General features: G+C 35.5%; 1 protein-coding gene across 1 annotated transcript; it reads left to right on the top strand.

Moving 5' to 3' along the window:
- The first annotated feature begins 87 nt into the window (after nt 1-87).
- Nucleotides 88-15,159, top strand: LOC124641584 (partitioning defective protein 6). The gene is made up of 7 exons (XM_047179722.1): nt 88-293; nt 1,355-1,580; nt 8,333-8,460; nt 9,446-9,543; nt 9,932-10,100; nt 10,437-10,570; nt 11,403-15,159. Exons 1-7 carry the CDS (start codon nt 234-236, stop codon nt 11,515-11,517), a joined length of 930 nt encoding a protein of 309 aa, XP_047035678.1. The 5' UTR covers nt 88-233; the 3' UTR covers nt 11,518-15,159.
- The last annotated feature ends 1,640 nt before the right edge of the window (nt 15,160-16,799 follow it).

Consider the following 16,799-nt stretch of genomic DNA (forward strand, 5'->3'; position numbering starts at 1 on the left):
GCGGATAGATGGCACTGCTTGTATGATGACGGAATCACGGTCGAGAGTACCGTCTATCTCTAAGTGTATATTGTAGTCTTTGACTGAAATTACGACGCGAGTGGAATGGACACCGTCATATCAATAATTTAATAAAACTTTTGATATTTTACAATGTTGTGTTTGAAATTAAGTGCCTAAATGTTTTGAGAATAGTTTTATAGTGTTAGTGCTTTATATTAAATGCTTTAGAGATGTCGAAGAACAAAATAGCTGCTCGTGTTGACAGTCAAACTGTGGAAGTCAAAACTAAAGTAAGTGTGAAGGAATTTCTAATTTCTTGACCACACTTGAGGAGGTAGGGTAACTTTCGCACGTATTACGAGATGTCAGATTATTGTAGATTAATTTGTGATATTATTTCATTAGATTTCTCAGGAGAATTCTCCTAAGAGGCTACAGTCATGCCATGTTGAGTTCGTCGAAAAAAAATACTCGCCCCAGAACTATTATCTAAAAGGAAGCAATAGCTCAGAAAGTGTTATTACAATGTTTTCCATTTAAGTTTTAACTGGTTGACAGATTAATTGTGGAACTTCCTCACTTAAATTCAAACCTTGGAATGAAGCAATTAAATAATTGTAACACCCACAAATTAATAGATTGTAGTAATAGTAAATAAAATGTTTTGAGCAGATATGTTAAATAGAATTCAGTTTTGAGCCAATCACAAATTAAAATCAACATTTTACTCTCATTTATAAACATTTTATGTAATCATGCATACCTTAATACTACTCTGGTAAACATTTTAGTTAAGTATTCATACATGAATTTTACATTATTTTTAAGTGTCATTAAAAGTTATAAGTAATAAAATGGCTAACAAGGCTATTTGATGCAATCTGTCTGAATTTACCAATACCTAATACTTTATTTCATTCCCTAATGTAGAGTAGGTAAAGCAGTTGGTATGTTTAAAAAAATAATAAAAACAATCATAGACCCTGTCACGCACAGCAAAGTTACTTTGAGTCGTACATAGAATACCTTCATAAAGTTTAAGAAACACAGTTTGACAATAAAGTTCACTTTTATTAAACATCTTGACCAAAGTTGCCCTACTAGGCGTTATAAAAAAATGCAAGTTTAAAAATTCTGCATATTAATTCAGTAACTTAGGACCAATTCAGTCAATCGGCACTCTACTGTATTTAAAATATTGTATTTAATGATTGTCATTGTATTCAACAATTGCTATTTCATAAATTGGATTGGTAACGTTATTATCAGCCCAAATTTTTTTTTCTTGACTCTGACGTGGAAAGCCATATAAAAATATAAATAAAAGCCAATCAATTTTCTTCTATTCCAGTTTGATGCAGAATTCCGAAGATTTTCGCTCAGTCGTACTGAGAAGCTCAAGTATGAAGACTTCAAGGCGCTGATAGAGAAACTGCACAGGCTTCATGATGTGGCCTTCCTCATATCTTATACGGACCCTAGAGACGGAGACCTGTTGCCGATCAATAATGATGATAACTTGGCCAGAGCGCTGCTCACCGCACGGCCGTTACTCAGGGTTATTATACAGAGGAAAGGTAAGCATAGAAATATAATAACAAATATGCCACTGTATTTAAAACGCTGATATCCATCTGTGTCTGGTTGGATTGGAATCCAACTGCAATATTCAGGAAACAATGATGCAGATAAACAAGTCACCATTGACTCAGAAATTTAATGTATCACAAAAAATATTTTTGTGGCCTAATTTTTACTTAGTTGATGGTTGGAAGAATTTTCATCAGAGGGGTCAAAAGAACTTAACGACATTTGCAGGCAAATATTACTTTGAACATGTTGACTACCAACCCAAGTGTCTGACAAACAATCGTTATTCTATTGTGATAGCAGTTAAAGGCCTATTAAATGATGCAAGCCAATAAAATGAGCTAGGTGACCACCCACTTACAAACAGATACTGGCAAAAGTAGCTTTACCTTCAATATTCCTTAGCTATGAGGCTGCGTTCAAACCGTCAGCTGCCGAATGTCAGTTTCTATGCATATTATGAATAACGTATCTTTGGCTAGATGTGAACGAAAAACTGAATATTTATGGAATACAATAAACTGCATAACGTTTGCTCACATTCGGTGGCTGACAGTCAGTTTGGTTTGAACGCAGCCTTATGTAGCCACTTGCACCAAGTTTAACTCTAACCATTAATTATGAAAACTCATCAGATTTACCATGACCTCTATAGAAAGACTTACAAAGTACCAACACCCATTGTGCTGATAAAAGACAGCTAATTAGCATATAATGTGACACTATGGCCATGCACTCCCATGGCACAACAGTACTTAACCCAAGGCCGTAAGGTTCACAATTGTACAACGCACATTGTTTGTACATAGCTTTTAGGGCTCCATAATGCGTCATGGTGTTCTTATTTACTTTTGTCATGTATTGTGTACATAACCAAATTAGTACTGAGAATGTTTGATTATATTTAAGCCATAATTTGGTGTGGCATACCCATAATGGTGTAGCAAATAGATATGTTAGCAGGTTAGATAATAAGATAATAAACGGGCTAAAAAGGTTAGATAAAGGTATACATTTTATTGAGTCACCATAATTTCGCCAATTATGTTTCCTAGTGATTTTAGCGGCGTCTGTCATTTTTCAAAAACAAACAAATAAAATCCAAGATTAGCTTCCAATGGTTTGATCAGCTGTTTATCACAGTCTTGCTTACATTCTAAAGCAATTATTCCAAGCACATCCAGCTAGGGTAACATTCGTCTTTCATCAATTTCATCAGACATCATCCAAACCAGAGTTCATCTAAATCAGTACAGCGGTTAACCCTCAATCCGCTTAACCCTATCCATAGAGACTCATAGCTATTAGGTACATAGATATGGCGGTAATACTTCCGTGTACGAACCCTTTCAAGGAGCCCTAGGAACTATTATGGCTTCTTCGTAAAGCCTGCACTAGTCTAGACTTTTATGGTCTTACTACAAAAACTTTAAACCCTGTTTTACAGTTGTCTAATAAAATTTTGGCTGCAAAATGAACCATATGTCAACGTCATAATTTGACATTTTTTTAGACAAGGCATAAACTGACGTTTAAAAGTTTTTGTGGTAAGACGGTTATGGTATAATTATGCAGCTATTTTACCATCGTTTTTACAATAATATTGGATTACTCACTTTGACTGGAGGCGTTCGCTTTTTACAAACCGTAGCATAACCTTCGCTTTCTATACATAAATGAATGAACAGCATCATCCTCCTGCCCATATCCCGATTTTGTTTGGGGTTGGCGCAACATATTTTCACTTTCATAAGTGCTTGTAAAGGCCTAATTTAATGAAATAAATGATTTGACTTGGACATGTTTTCTCTATCTATACTCTTCTTATCTGCAATTATCTCACATGAAACATTTTTACAGCCATATAGTAGGCTGAAAAACAGCACTTTTCGAACGTGAAGATTACGAGGCAGCCCCCAAAACGCCCGCCCTCCACCACTTCCTATGTGTTATTACTGGGAAGAAGAAATGGCGCAACAAACTCCCCAGCAACACATGCCTCTCTTTCTCATAAAAGAAAATCTTAGTGATAATTTCAATACTATTTTTATGCGTATGTGATACTTTGAATTATATTATATCGCTCGCAATGTTCTGATCCACCATAAACATTGTCGAGTATCATCTCCTCTTTTACACAGTCTGGAAGTCTAACCAGCATTTTATAACTAAAAATAGATATAAATAGCCAGTTTATTAATGAAGTCGCAGTCACGGTGCAACGCATACAGTAAGATGGTCACCGGTGCGTGACTGCCCGCGGTTTTAACGCTAATTGAAGACAGAATTATCTCGTTATGTTTCACACTTTGTATCTAACCAGCTCTATAGAATCTTGGCTAGACTTGTATAGGTGTATTTTGATGAAATTTAGTCGCATTAGCTGTTTAAAATGCATCAAAATGTATGAAAGTCGGGTGTAAATTTTTACCCGACTGCCAAAAAAGGTTTTTTGTTTGCCAATGGGTCATTATTGGCTGTATTTAGCAATGTCGGATAAGCCGGGAAAGTATTTAGCAGTAATCATTTTAGTAATAAGAATTGAGAAGTGTTAGGTAACTGATTTTACCAGAGTCGGAAGAAAGGATAGGATCGGAATCGAAATAAAATAATTTTCTAATCCAAAAACTGCTTCTTGTTTTTTGACAAAAATCGTCCCCGTAAATAGGACCTTCTTTGCTCCCAATCAGCAATACCGTTGACAATCTTAGCAGTAAAGGCAATTCTAAATATGCCGACCAAAATTTTCTCACACTGACTCATCAAACAACACAATCTAACACAGAACATTCGCTCAGTTCCGTCCAACCTAACCTGTCGTATTCCGACATTTCCGCTGTTTACAAAGCAACCGGCAACATTGTGACGATTCACAATACGACCCATGACCGTGACACGTTACTGCGGAAAGGAAAACCGGTTCAAATGTCATCTTTCAAGCGGATTTTTAAACATCGGCGATTTTTACCGACGTGCGCTTTTGGGGGGTTAGTTTCTATTGTCATTTTTCGCACAATACTTGGGATGTATTGTCCTGTTAAGATGGTCTTCCGTGTTCGAGACAGGACTTTTTGATCGGCTCACGGCTGTCAAATGATTGACATAGATTTCAAGTTCTCATACTCGTAGTTGAAGATCTTTGTTTAAAAATGTTTCTAGGAGAGGACCGGTTTTAAATATGGCATCTTAAAATTCTTCTGTATTATGTATTTGCAGCAGATGTATTTATGCTAATATTCTCATAGATCATAGTTGCTCTTCTTCGCTTGAATTCCTCTCGCGAGTTCTATAGTCGAAATCTGGCCGGGTGCACTAAATACTGTGATAGTTAGGTACAGATTACTCAGCTTCCTTCGAATTCTAATCGGACTAGCAAGCGTAGGTCATCCACCAACAAGGTGGACAGACGACCTTATAACGGTCGCCGGAAGACGCTGGATGCAGGTCGCTTCCAACAGGTATCTGTGGAGATCTAAGCGGGAGGCCTATGTTCAGCAGTGGACGTCCTATGGCTGAGATGATGATGATGATTCTAATTTACTGCATAGTCGGCCCTTAGAAGAAAAAGTATGCCTGAGACCATGCCACACACTTCTTTGTTAAGGACATCATTAAATGAACTCTCCTGCTGTGGTAGCAACATGAGGAAGAATCAGACTCTAACAACTCTACTTCCTAAAACCCACCATGTTCCTTCTGAAGCCCTTTATGTACCGTGCCGCAGTAACTCTGTCTCACAATCCCGCAGCCCCGGCCACACGCTCTCCGCTTGAAACTTGGCGTGTAGGTAGTCACGCGCGCACTGATGCATCGCGCGCGGATTTGTGGCAATGATCTCGTTAGAATAAATATGTTCTACATTATTTATGTTGTTATATTGTATGAGCCTTGTTCAGTGCGTTATTTATAGAAAAAGTAGGAACTGTATTTTTAATACGTATCTGCCGACGCTAAAAGAGGGGTGTTATCAAGACTTCTATGTGTTGGTTTGTGACATTGCAGCTTTTGAAACATATTTGAATGAGGTTATTTTAGGACCATATTTCGGACCTCATGATGTCTTGTGATTTTGACAGTAGTCTTATATTTCTTCTTGGATGTACCCAAAGCGCAGGCACCTACGAAATTTATTTTTATAACTAAGTTTGTCCCCTACAACAACTTTGTCCTCTAATCTTCAAAGTATCAAACCATTTAGTTCAATTCTCCAGTCACAAAACTTAACCCCGTTCCAAAAATAGTCATAACTCCAATACCTATGAGCATGAGTAAGTTAACTATTTCATTGTCTGCACGCCTGGTACTTCTTATTAGGAAACTTGCAAACATACCAACAGACACGCGATCGTGGAGAATAAAATTACTAGCAGAGATGCTAATAACGGAAAATCGCCTAAGAACGTAGCGCCAAAATGCGAGTGAGCCCGAGGAACGTTACTATTTTAGTCTTTAGACACGACATTTTTTTATACCAAAAACCCGTTTGTTGCCCGTGGTACTACCAATAGTACTACCAGTAGTACCACGGGCAAATTTTTCTTCCCGTAGTACTACGAAGCGGTCTGGTAGTACCACGGGCAAGAAAAAACTACCCGTGGTACTACTGTCAATATTTTAGTTTTTTTTCAACCCTTTTGTTGTCACAGTTGATATTGACATCCTAGAAAGAGAATTGAAATATATATTTTTTTAATGTGGATATATTTTGGTACTATTTCGTAAATAGATCTGGTAGTTGTGAAATTTTTCATTGCTCAAAATCGACAAGAGTCAAAAACACTTAGTTTTTTTTTTCACAAATCAGAATTAAAATCTACTTACGTTTTTCGTTTTATTTATATTAAGTAGATAAGTATTATATTAAGTAGGTAATGTTATTCATTAAAATTATCGACCGCATTGAGTAGGTATTGATATGAACATGTAAGTTATGCTGTCCTAGTACTTTATTTTTTTGGTTCGGCCGTCTTCTGTAAATTATAAAATTTAAAACGTACTTTGCGTTCAGCGCAGATAGTGTAGCTTCCTAACAGTGAAAGAATCATAGGGTTTGACGCATTAGGTGCACTTCTCAAATTATACATCATGCTCAAATGGTGCACTTCGCAACTGGTGCTCTTCTCAAATAAATTTCTTTGTTATAATTTATTTTGGAGTAGGTGACTCTTTCTTACATATTTTTTTTTTTGTTATTTTTGTATGACTTTTTATATTACTTTTAAAATTTTTCGATTTTTTAATTTTGAAAAATCATGAGCCTAAAATAAATATTTGTATGGGATAAGGGCAGGGGGATGATGATGTATATAAAAATATTTGAAATAAGTTCGGACTTTGACTGTTTGCCTACTCGCTACAGCAGCGTAGCGAGTGTTTCAAAACTTAGAATCCTGAGCGATAGCGAAAGAATCAAAAGAGCACAAGGTGAAAAATCTTTGCACTCGAGTGCAACACGTAACTTTTTATCAATCACCGGAGTTAAAAAGTAAACCTACCAATCTCGGAATTTCGATGCAACTGCTCTCCCCGTGTACCAAGACAGCATAACTTACCTGAGTATTCCAATGTCCAGACGGAAATGCTGACCAAGTACCAGGATAGCATAAAATACATCAAGTAAATCCCACGAGATCAAGGTATTCAATTCTGATTTGTGAAAAAAAAAACTAAGTGTTTTTGACTCTTGTCGATTTTGAGCAATGAAAAATTTCACAACTACCAGATCTATTTACGAAATAGTACCAAAATATATCCACATTAAAAAAATATATATTTCAATTCTCTTTCTAGGATGACAATATCAACTGTGACAACAAAAGGGTTGAAAAAAACCTAAAATATTGACAGTAGTACCACGGGTAGTTTTTTCTTGCCCGTGGTACTACCAGACCGCTTGGTAGTACTACGGGAAGAAAAATTTGCCCGTGGTACTACTGGTAGTACTATTGGTAGTACCACGGGCAACAAACGCAAAAACCATTGACAGATGTCTCAAAGAACCGTCTCTAAGATCGTTTTGGTCATGCCCACAGTACGAATTTGACCCAAAAGAAGGCGCCTGACCTACCTGCATTATGATATCTCCGCTCATCTTACTCCGTACACACGATCGTGAGATAAATATGACATTTGATTGAGTAACAAATTGTATGTGTATGTTTGTTTACGTTTTTATTGTAGCCTATTATGATTATTATGAATTCTCTAAGATATGTATCATACGAAAGTGTCAATAGCTAGCTAGTCTTCACATAATCGATCGATACGTTACAGGAAGACGTCGCCTCTGACAGACGGTCGAATCTAATAGACTTTCTGTATCATGGTAGGGAACTCCAAAATCTTTGTTGAGAATGGCCTAAAGACTAATTTGGTGGACATGAGCGACTATGGCAGTTATTCTATCGGTCGTGGAGATTGTGCAAACCTGATTGAAGTAGTTTGGGTCTTTCAAAACGACTTAAAATAGTGAATAGTGGTTACGCCCGTGATCCCGCCCATGATACATCTTCAGTCAGTGTTATTTCAAATCCGTCTGACAGCCTCTGACGTGGGATTCTAACAACGACTGTCATTGAGTAGCATTCGAATACGTTTTATGTTTTTATTCGAATACGGTTTACGTGCCCTCCTAATCGCAGAGGTGTAACACTCCCATCTTCCAGACTCTTTGTAAAACTTCTAAAACCCACAAAGCATTGCATAAAGTTATTAATTAAATGTTGTTCGTTTGTTTCAGGAGACAGTTTGGAAGAACTAAACGGGTATGGTACGATGCGGCCTAGGAACATAATCTCCTCAATACTGAGTGGAACGCCTGCTAAGAACAAGGGACTCGCTATATCGAACCCACATGATTTTAGAATGGTGAGTTTTTATCGTCAATCCTTCTTTCCTTGGTGTTTGTAGAATTAAGATCGACTGGGCTGAGTGGGTTAGCGTTTTAGTATGGTAGTGGTAATTAAAACGTATGGAAAATTATCTGTTTGCCGTGAGTTAAAATGTTTATGTGTGCAATAAAGAATAGTGATAAAAAAGTACTAGGTCCATCTACGTTCATGCCCTCACCGCCTAAATCCAAACGGTTTATATTGCGGCCCGGCACGGTTCGATCGTTCTGAATCATACTCAGGCCCCTCTTCTCCACTGGGCACTATGGGCAAGTGCCCAGGGCCCCGCGATCGAATGGGGCCCCCTAGTTCCTGCCAGATTACCAAATGATAACCGATATTTAGGTATTACCGAAAAACATTAATTTTGAGAAATCTGATGATAATGACCAATTAAAAGAATACTTTAAAAATGTTCAAGCGCCTAACAGTGTACAGGAACTATATAATCTATTAAAAAAAAAACAAAATTGAAGACACATTTCCTAACGTAGAAATTGCATTGAGAATATTTTTAAGCATGATGATAACTAACTGCAGCGGAAAACGCTCAAGTTTCTTAGCATTTCTCCAAAATTCAAATTTAGAATACACTCTCACGCATGCTTGGCTAACTCTTTTGATGCTAGTAACATACTACAGTCATTAAAACCCTTTGAAATACACGTGAAGTCCTTAAAACCAAGATTTCGAGTAGGCGCCCGCTTTTTTTGCAAAAGAGTGTAGTTAGCAACTAAATAAAAATAAATTTAGAACCTTGTTTGTCTACTTTCTTTATATATTATAACTAAATAGTGTTTTCTCAAGGTCACAGGAGCCCCATGATCCTAATGTGCCCAGGGCCTCAAATAGTTTAAAGACGGCCCTGATCATACTTTGAAATTCCCACGACAAATATGAAAGCCGTTGTGAAGGTTAGGTTACATATACTTTTTTACTAAAACTCTTTGTAAAATTTTCAGGTATCGGCAATCATAGATGTAGATATAGTTCCAGAAACGTGCAGAAGGGTTAAACTGCTGAAGCACGGGTCGGATCGACCGCTAGGATTCTTCATCAGGTAAGGAATTCACCATTTTCTCATACATTACACTAATGTTATAAAAGCAAAAGATTGTTCATATTGCGCCGACCCCAAATTAAATTGGGAACAGGGCAGGAGGAAGAAAAAGACCGCATGTACCGCCTCCCAACTGTCATCTGTTTTGTATAAATCTGTGCTCACTCTCTACTTCCTGGAATATAACGATATCGTGCTTCAAATTTTAATAAGTATAATAAAATAAAATACAAGAACATCAATATCCCAATATGTTTATTGGATCATCTTTCACACAAACAATTTAATAATATATTAAATTGTTGTTTTCTCATCAAATTGGACCATTGTAACGCCTTTCATACCATGTTTTTGTTCAAATAAATATTCTTATTCTTTATTTTCCCAGGGACGGCACCTCAGTCCGGGTAACACCGAACGGCGTAGAACGTTCTCCGGGTATCTTCATATCGCGTCTCGTGCCCGGAGGGTTGGCGGAGTCTACTGGACTCCTGGGTGTTAACGACGAGGTGTTAGAAGTTAACGGCATTGATGTGTCTAATAAGACGCTAGATCAGGTAAGATTAGTGAACATTTAAATGCCAGAATATAAATATTTTTGCACAGGAACTACATTCGAATTAAAAGCGCAATAAACTATCGAATGTGCGTATCGTTCCACTGCTGAGCACAGGCCTTACACAAAGAAGGATTGAACTATAATCACCTCGGTTGCTCACTGCGGGCTGGTGATTTTTGCTTGACCTGGAACTTGAATCCGCACACTTACACTTGAGATGCTTTAACCTGACCAACTAGGCCAACATGACTAGCTGCTTACCATTTAAGGAAAATCTAAATAAAATACTAAAGAATTTATAACTGTTTTTTAATTCGTGACTTATAATCCCCAGGTGACGGACATGATGGTGGCGAACTCGTCGAACCTGATCATCACGGTCCGCCCCGCCAACCAGCGAGCCGGGCCGCCGCCCGCAGAGACCGCCTCCAGGCACTCGCAGCCCAACAGCGAACCTGATGAAGATAGGTATACTACTCACCTATAGTCTGTTTTTTAATCTCGTAGACTAAATTGACACTTGCAAAATGTCAAACTTACAAATAATGTTGCTAGCTTTTTTGTACAGTGTTGTACTTACGATACCGGTTTGTTGAATCGTAACTTTTTATCTATAATAGACGAATTTAAGACTCATTCAAAGTTTTATATTTACAATTCACGTACGTTACACGGCTGCACGACGTGCTACAAACTGCCAGGGATATCTGACCACGCAACGCCATGCGTAATCATGAATAATTATTTCAGGCCCATTATTTCAGGATGGCTTATTGTAAAAAAACGATACTTGATTAGTGCCACATCACTATTTAAGAATTTGCAATAGACTGACAACACTCGTAATGTCAGTTTAGTCTACGAGATTAAAAAAAACAGACTATAAGTGTTATACCGTTAGGAATCCGAATTTGCAAAATGTTAATACTTTAATCGATATCCGTATCGATACCATAATAGTATGACATCAGAAGTTTCGATATCATAAAAGTATCTCCAGAAAGTCTGACGGCCAGTCTTAGCAGGAACTGGGTGAAGGAGGTCAGATAGGCACTCTGTCCATGAAAACACTGGTGCCTCCTTCAGTAAATGGGTTAACTTACACAAAGATTTTTTCAAATCGGACCAGTGATTCCTGAGCGCGGTCAAGCAAACAAACCTTTTGACTTTATATCAATATATACAATTATATCAGTATATATTTCTATGTCAGCAAAATGTGTTACTATCATTCCAATAAAAATATCTAAATACAGTTGCTTTTTTCATTTTCGACACTAAACATAAAATTTCCTTCCAGATTCGACCAAGACGAACAAGATGAAATAGTGGACCTTACCGCAGTGACACTGGAAGAGTCAGAACCTCCCTTCCCCCTCACGTCCAAGGACGACGGACAAGTGTTGCACCTCTAGTACATACTAGAGCGGTACCGCTGCGCTAGAGGACGTTATACTTGAGTGATATGGTGCGAATAGTGAGAAGGTGCTGGTTGGATAGTGGTGTGCCGCTGTTAAATATCGATATGTCGATAAAAGTGTTCTTGTTAAGTGAAGATCGTGATAGGACTCAAAAATAAAAAGGTAACGCTTATCAAATATCGATATAATATTTGAGATTTAAATGCTGATTATACTGCAACAAATTAATTATAAAAATTACAAACAGAAGTGCTTACTCTAAATCGTAAATTAATATTCAATTTTATCGATTTGGCATAGGAAAACATCGATTTAAGTAAAAGCCTTTAAAATTCGAATAAGATCTATTATAGTACACCACATCACACCAACCAACACGACATAAAAGGCTCGAACATTAGTACTTACATATAAACATTCCATTATATGCCTTATATATTCTGCAATAAGTGTCAAAATAACTAAATTAGGCGTCACAATAGTTTAGGAAGTACCTAGTAGTGTATAAAAAATACATATCGCGATTTATTCTCAAGTATTTAAATGTCTTTTATATGCAAAATATACTTCTTACTTTTCTCGTCACATAAATTTGCTGCTCTGAAGTTCGAAAATTACACCTCTACGCATGCGCGGGTCATTAGGCTAACTTCAGATATATTTTTATTCATTTCCATCAGAAATGGGATAAATTCATATTTTTATCCCATGATTTTAACCTGAAAAGTTAAAGTAGATATATTTTGCATATGAAAACATTAACTAGTAAAAATACTTAATTATTGTGCCTAAATATAATTATGTCTATAGTATTTTTTACGTATTCCAAATCTTGATAAAAAAATAAAATCATTCCATTTAGACTAATTCTAAACTAAATCTTTTGAATATATTATCAACTTCCTCGATGTTAGCTCAATTTTTCATATCAAAAGTTCTTCAAAACATCAGAAAATCATTCACTCATTCCTTCAGTTCACTCTTTAGATAGTTTATCAGTCTCAATCAATTCTACCTAAGTTAATTTATAACCATCACATTTCCCAAAATAATTAATATTTCTTCAACAATTGCAAGTTGTCAGTAAATATATTTTGAATAAAAAGGTAAACAATAAAAGTAGGCATTATAAATCATTTGTAAAATTGTTACTTTATCGACAATAAATAAAATTAGTTGTAAAATATTGTAAGTGTCAAAATCCATCCATTTTTGTTTCATAGTGTTAAAGATGACATACATTTACAATTTCAAAATTATATCTATCATCGTTTAGTTTAAAAAAGCTTGTTTTTTCTATGAATTATGGTATTATTATTCAATATAATCATGTATTCCATTTGTATTATTAATAATGCGAAATTGTGTTAACATATTGCCCAGCTGTCATTTGAACATAGGCAGTCGTATGGGTAGTCGGAAGCCAGAAATTCTCACCTAGGGGTATTGGTTGCCCGGGTAACTGGTTAGACTGGAAACCAACCTCATCATAGTTGGGAAATGGCTCGGGAGATGATGATGATGAATACATTGATTGGTCCGCATACTTTAATTCACAATAAAATATATGTCGTCTCTAACACAGTGTAGTATGAAATATCTTAATCAACTTAGATAGTTTATCTCACTTCCTATGGAAGGTGCTATAAAATCAAAAAAATCACGTTTACATTGTTATTCAAAAACGTTAGATATTATAAAATTGTCAATTTTTTATGAATTATTTTTAGATTAGTTAGGTGGAGCCGGTAATAGCAATTCATTTGTTTCACGTAGTTTCTATAACCGCCGCCGTATTAATAATGGCGCTAGTGGATTCGATCCAATGAGGTTTTAAACTAAAAAGGTTTCCTAACAATAGTGAAAATTAAAGTTCTAGAGATGTAATCCTAATCTTGGCGTATGCTTATGAAATAATTGAGAGCATTTTAGAATATTTTTATTAGCAGAGTTTTGCAATAGGCTATATAATGACCAATCGCTATATTATGTACTTAATCGTAAAATCATATACTTAAATTAATGCATGCATTCCACAATTTTCAACTTACACTATGATTGTTAAAACATTCCATTTTTTAAAAGACAACGTGCCTTGAATCTCTTGTAGCTTAATTTTAATTTAAAATTGACAAGCAAGCTATTAAAAACTCCTTTGAAATTTACCAGCTTAAAAAATCGTTCGCTTGAAATTAACTGGGATGTAACAATATTTTATGAAGTTAAAGAAAAATAAATGCCTTTTGAATGTTGTCAAGGTTCACCAATAGCTTGAAATTCGATAAACAGTTCATAATGTAATCAAAAACTTTTTGGACTTATTGCTTTTTTGGTAGCAAACGGTAGTGTGGCAACACTATGTGATTCAGTATACTTAATAAAAATAAGGCCTAAAATCGTGCCTTGAGCGCATTTTTATATCGCTTATTTCAGTCTACAGTAAATAATAATTATAAATGCTGGCTGTTTGAATGTTTATGTATGTTTTCTTAAATTCGATTTTTGAATGAAATTAATAATGAGATAAATCGTTAAATTAAATGGTGTTGTGTTGATGTCATAGATATAGAAAATGGATTTATTAACATCATGAAATATTATTAGCTTTTTAGAAAGAGGTTAACCACCCTTTGACCATTTCAATTTGTCTATAGGACAGTAAAGAATACCAAAATTTCTAGAAAAAAAAAAACATATCGAAATTGAGATCCTCCTCCTTTTTTGGGAAGTAGGTTGAAAAACGACATTGTACGACCGTTTTCTCTTAATATAAATGTATTTTTAATTCATTTTCTATGTCTAAGGCAAAACAAACACAAATGAGCTTATTATGTTAGAAAATGTTTTAGATACAAAATTTAATTCATAGTTTTTTTTTTATATGGGGTAAGTGCGTTATATGAATGACGTTGATATGAAATTATGTCGAGCAAAGTTATTGGTCCATCGCTATGAGACGTCTTGATCAAAAATCATATTATATTAAGTTGCAAAGACTTTTGTAATTAATCGATAAATATGTGAACGCAGTTTCTAATCAGTATGAAGTTTAACTAAAATAATTTTAGGTTATATCCAATATTTAATGTATTATTTAGATATAGATTTTTTTTTAATTATTAAGTTTTCTTTTTCATGATTTGTAAAGCCTTTTTTTATGTTTTTCAATATTTTGTCTGCCACTTACATTGTTACAGGAAAGCGCTACTTATTGTTTTTTTTTATTGTCCTTAAAACATTCCTTTAGAATTTCTTTATGAAAATTTTGTCCATTTCTTATGATTTTGCTTTGCAAAGGCCGAATCTAAGTATCCTTTGATTTTTAAGTTTAAACTATAAATAAATGGCATTTTCATTCCATTAGTATTTAAAAAATGTATTTATGAACAGTATTCTTTTATCTATTGACTTTTTTGTACAACCTGTGATCACTGAATCAGTTTAAATGTACTTAAAATACCGTATAAAGTATCAAGATTTTTATAAAATTGAAGATGACAACCTTTTTCCAATAATTTTGCTGATTGGCTCAAAACTATGTCCAAAATGTTATAGTCAAGCGATTATACATAGTTGATATTTACACATGTAAGCTAGTATACTTGTGTTATTATAAAATATATTATATTTAATTTACACTTTTAGTTTTTTTTTTTTTACCTACAAGTATCTTACACCAATCCTGATATAAAAGCTAATGTTAGTTAACGCGTTAAGGTACGTTTTGAAAGCCAGCTGAAGACTGCACGTGCTGCAACTGCGATACTGGTTTTTCAGTAGGTATTAATATGAAACCGTATATGAGCCTTTGGGAAAAGGCTCGGAGGATGATTAATATGAAACCGTTTGTAATCGAAGCGGCAGCAGCACGTGTAGTCGCCCTTAGAAATCGACCGATTCATGACGGTGCTGCAAGCGCGGTTGGCAGCCAGATTTCAAAACGCACCTTTACACGAGTTCGGGATGAAGTTTCCTTAAAGTCAGGGGTCAGTCTAAAGTAAATCTATACTAATATTATAAAGCTGAAGAGTTTGTTTGTTTGTTTGAACGCGCTAATCTCAGGAACTACTGGTCCGATTTGAAAATTTCTTTCAGTGTTAGATAGCCCATTTATCGAGGAAGGTTATAGGCTACTTTTTATCCCGGTACGGGAAGTAGTTCCCACGGGATGCGGGTGAAACCGCTGGCAGAAGCTAGTAAATACATACAACATTTCAAAGTCAAATCATTTATTTCATTTAGGCCTTTACAAGCAAATTTTATGAATGTCAAAAATATAACTAAGTTTGATTCTATATAGTTGCCCATTCCAAAAGTAGCTTCATGGAGAAGAACGGGCAAGAAACTCCATCGTTACTCTTTTTGAAAATAGTATGGTAGTAAAGTTTGTATGTATTGATACATACCTACAACAAACATTATTAGTATCATCTTGATATTTTATCATCTCTATATTAAACAATTACATCTCCCTCAAGATACAACACGATTTTGTCATCACGACTAATATACTAATACAAAGTGCCGTCGTAAATCAACGATACTATGTTTTGACAACTAAATAAATTGGCCGAAAACAACTGCGTCTTAAGTTGTTAAAAAGCTGTCGTAAAAGCACAAAAAAATAGAACACACTGAAAGGAGCAAAATAAAACTTCTGACTCTCGGTGTCTGAAAAATGTATTTGACGGCGCCACCGTTGACGTGTCAGCGGTGGACCTTATGCAGGGCGCGCGCACTTATATACTGCCTTATGTACTCCCTTATATACTGCCTTATGTACTCTCTTATGTACACCTTTATGTACTCTCTTATGTACACCCTTATGTACTCCCTTACGTACTCCCTCATGTTCACCCTTATATACACCCTTATGTTCACCCTTTTGTACTCTCTTATGAATACCCTTATATACTCCCTTATGTACTCCCTTATGTTCACCCTTATATACACCCTTATGTACTCTCTTATGTACACCCTTATGTAACCCCTTATGTAGGTACTCCCGTAGGTACTCCCTTATGTACTCCCGTATGTACTTCCTTATGTACACCCTTATGTACCTACTCCCTTATGTACACCCTTATGTACTCTCTTATGTTCACCCTTATGTACTCCCTTATGTACACCCTTATGTACTCCCTTATGTACTCCCTTATGTACTCCCTTATGTACACCCTTATGTACACCCTTATGTACTCCCTTATGTACACCCTTATGTACTCCAGTTGTTTATAATCATGTGTTCAAGTATCGGTCACTAATTACCAGTCACT

This window comes from Helicoverpa zea, chromosome 22, assembly GCF_022581195.2.
Source record: "Helicoverpa zea isolate HzStark_Cry1AcR chromosome 22, ilHelZeax1.1, whole genome shotgun sequence".
Classification (NCBI taxonomy): Eukaryota; Metazoa; Arthropoda; class Insecta; order Lepidoptera; family Noctuidae; genus Helicoverpa; species Helicoverpa zea.

Coding starts and splice junctions, on each gene's coding strand:
- LOC124641584 (XM_047179722.1), top strand. CDS start 234: ATGTCGAAGAACAAAATAGCTGCTCGTGTTGACAGTCAAACTGTGGAA. Junction 1,581..8,332: donor GGTTATTATACAGAGGAAAG/GTAAGCATAGAA, acceptor CGTTTGTTTCAG/GAGACAGTTTGGAAGAACTA. Junction 10,101..10,436: donor CTAATAAGACGCTAGATCAG/GTAAGATTAGTG, acceptor TATAATCCCCAG/GTGACGGACATGATGGTGGC.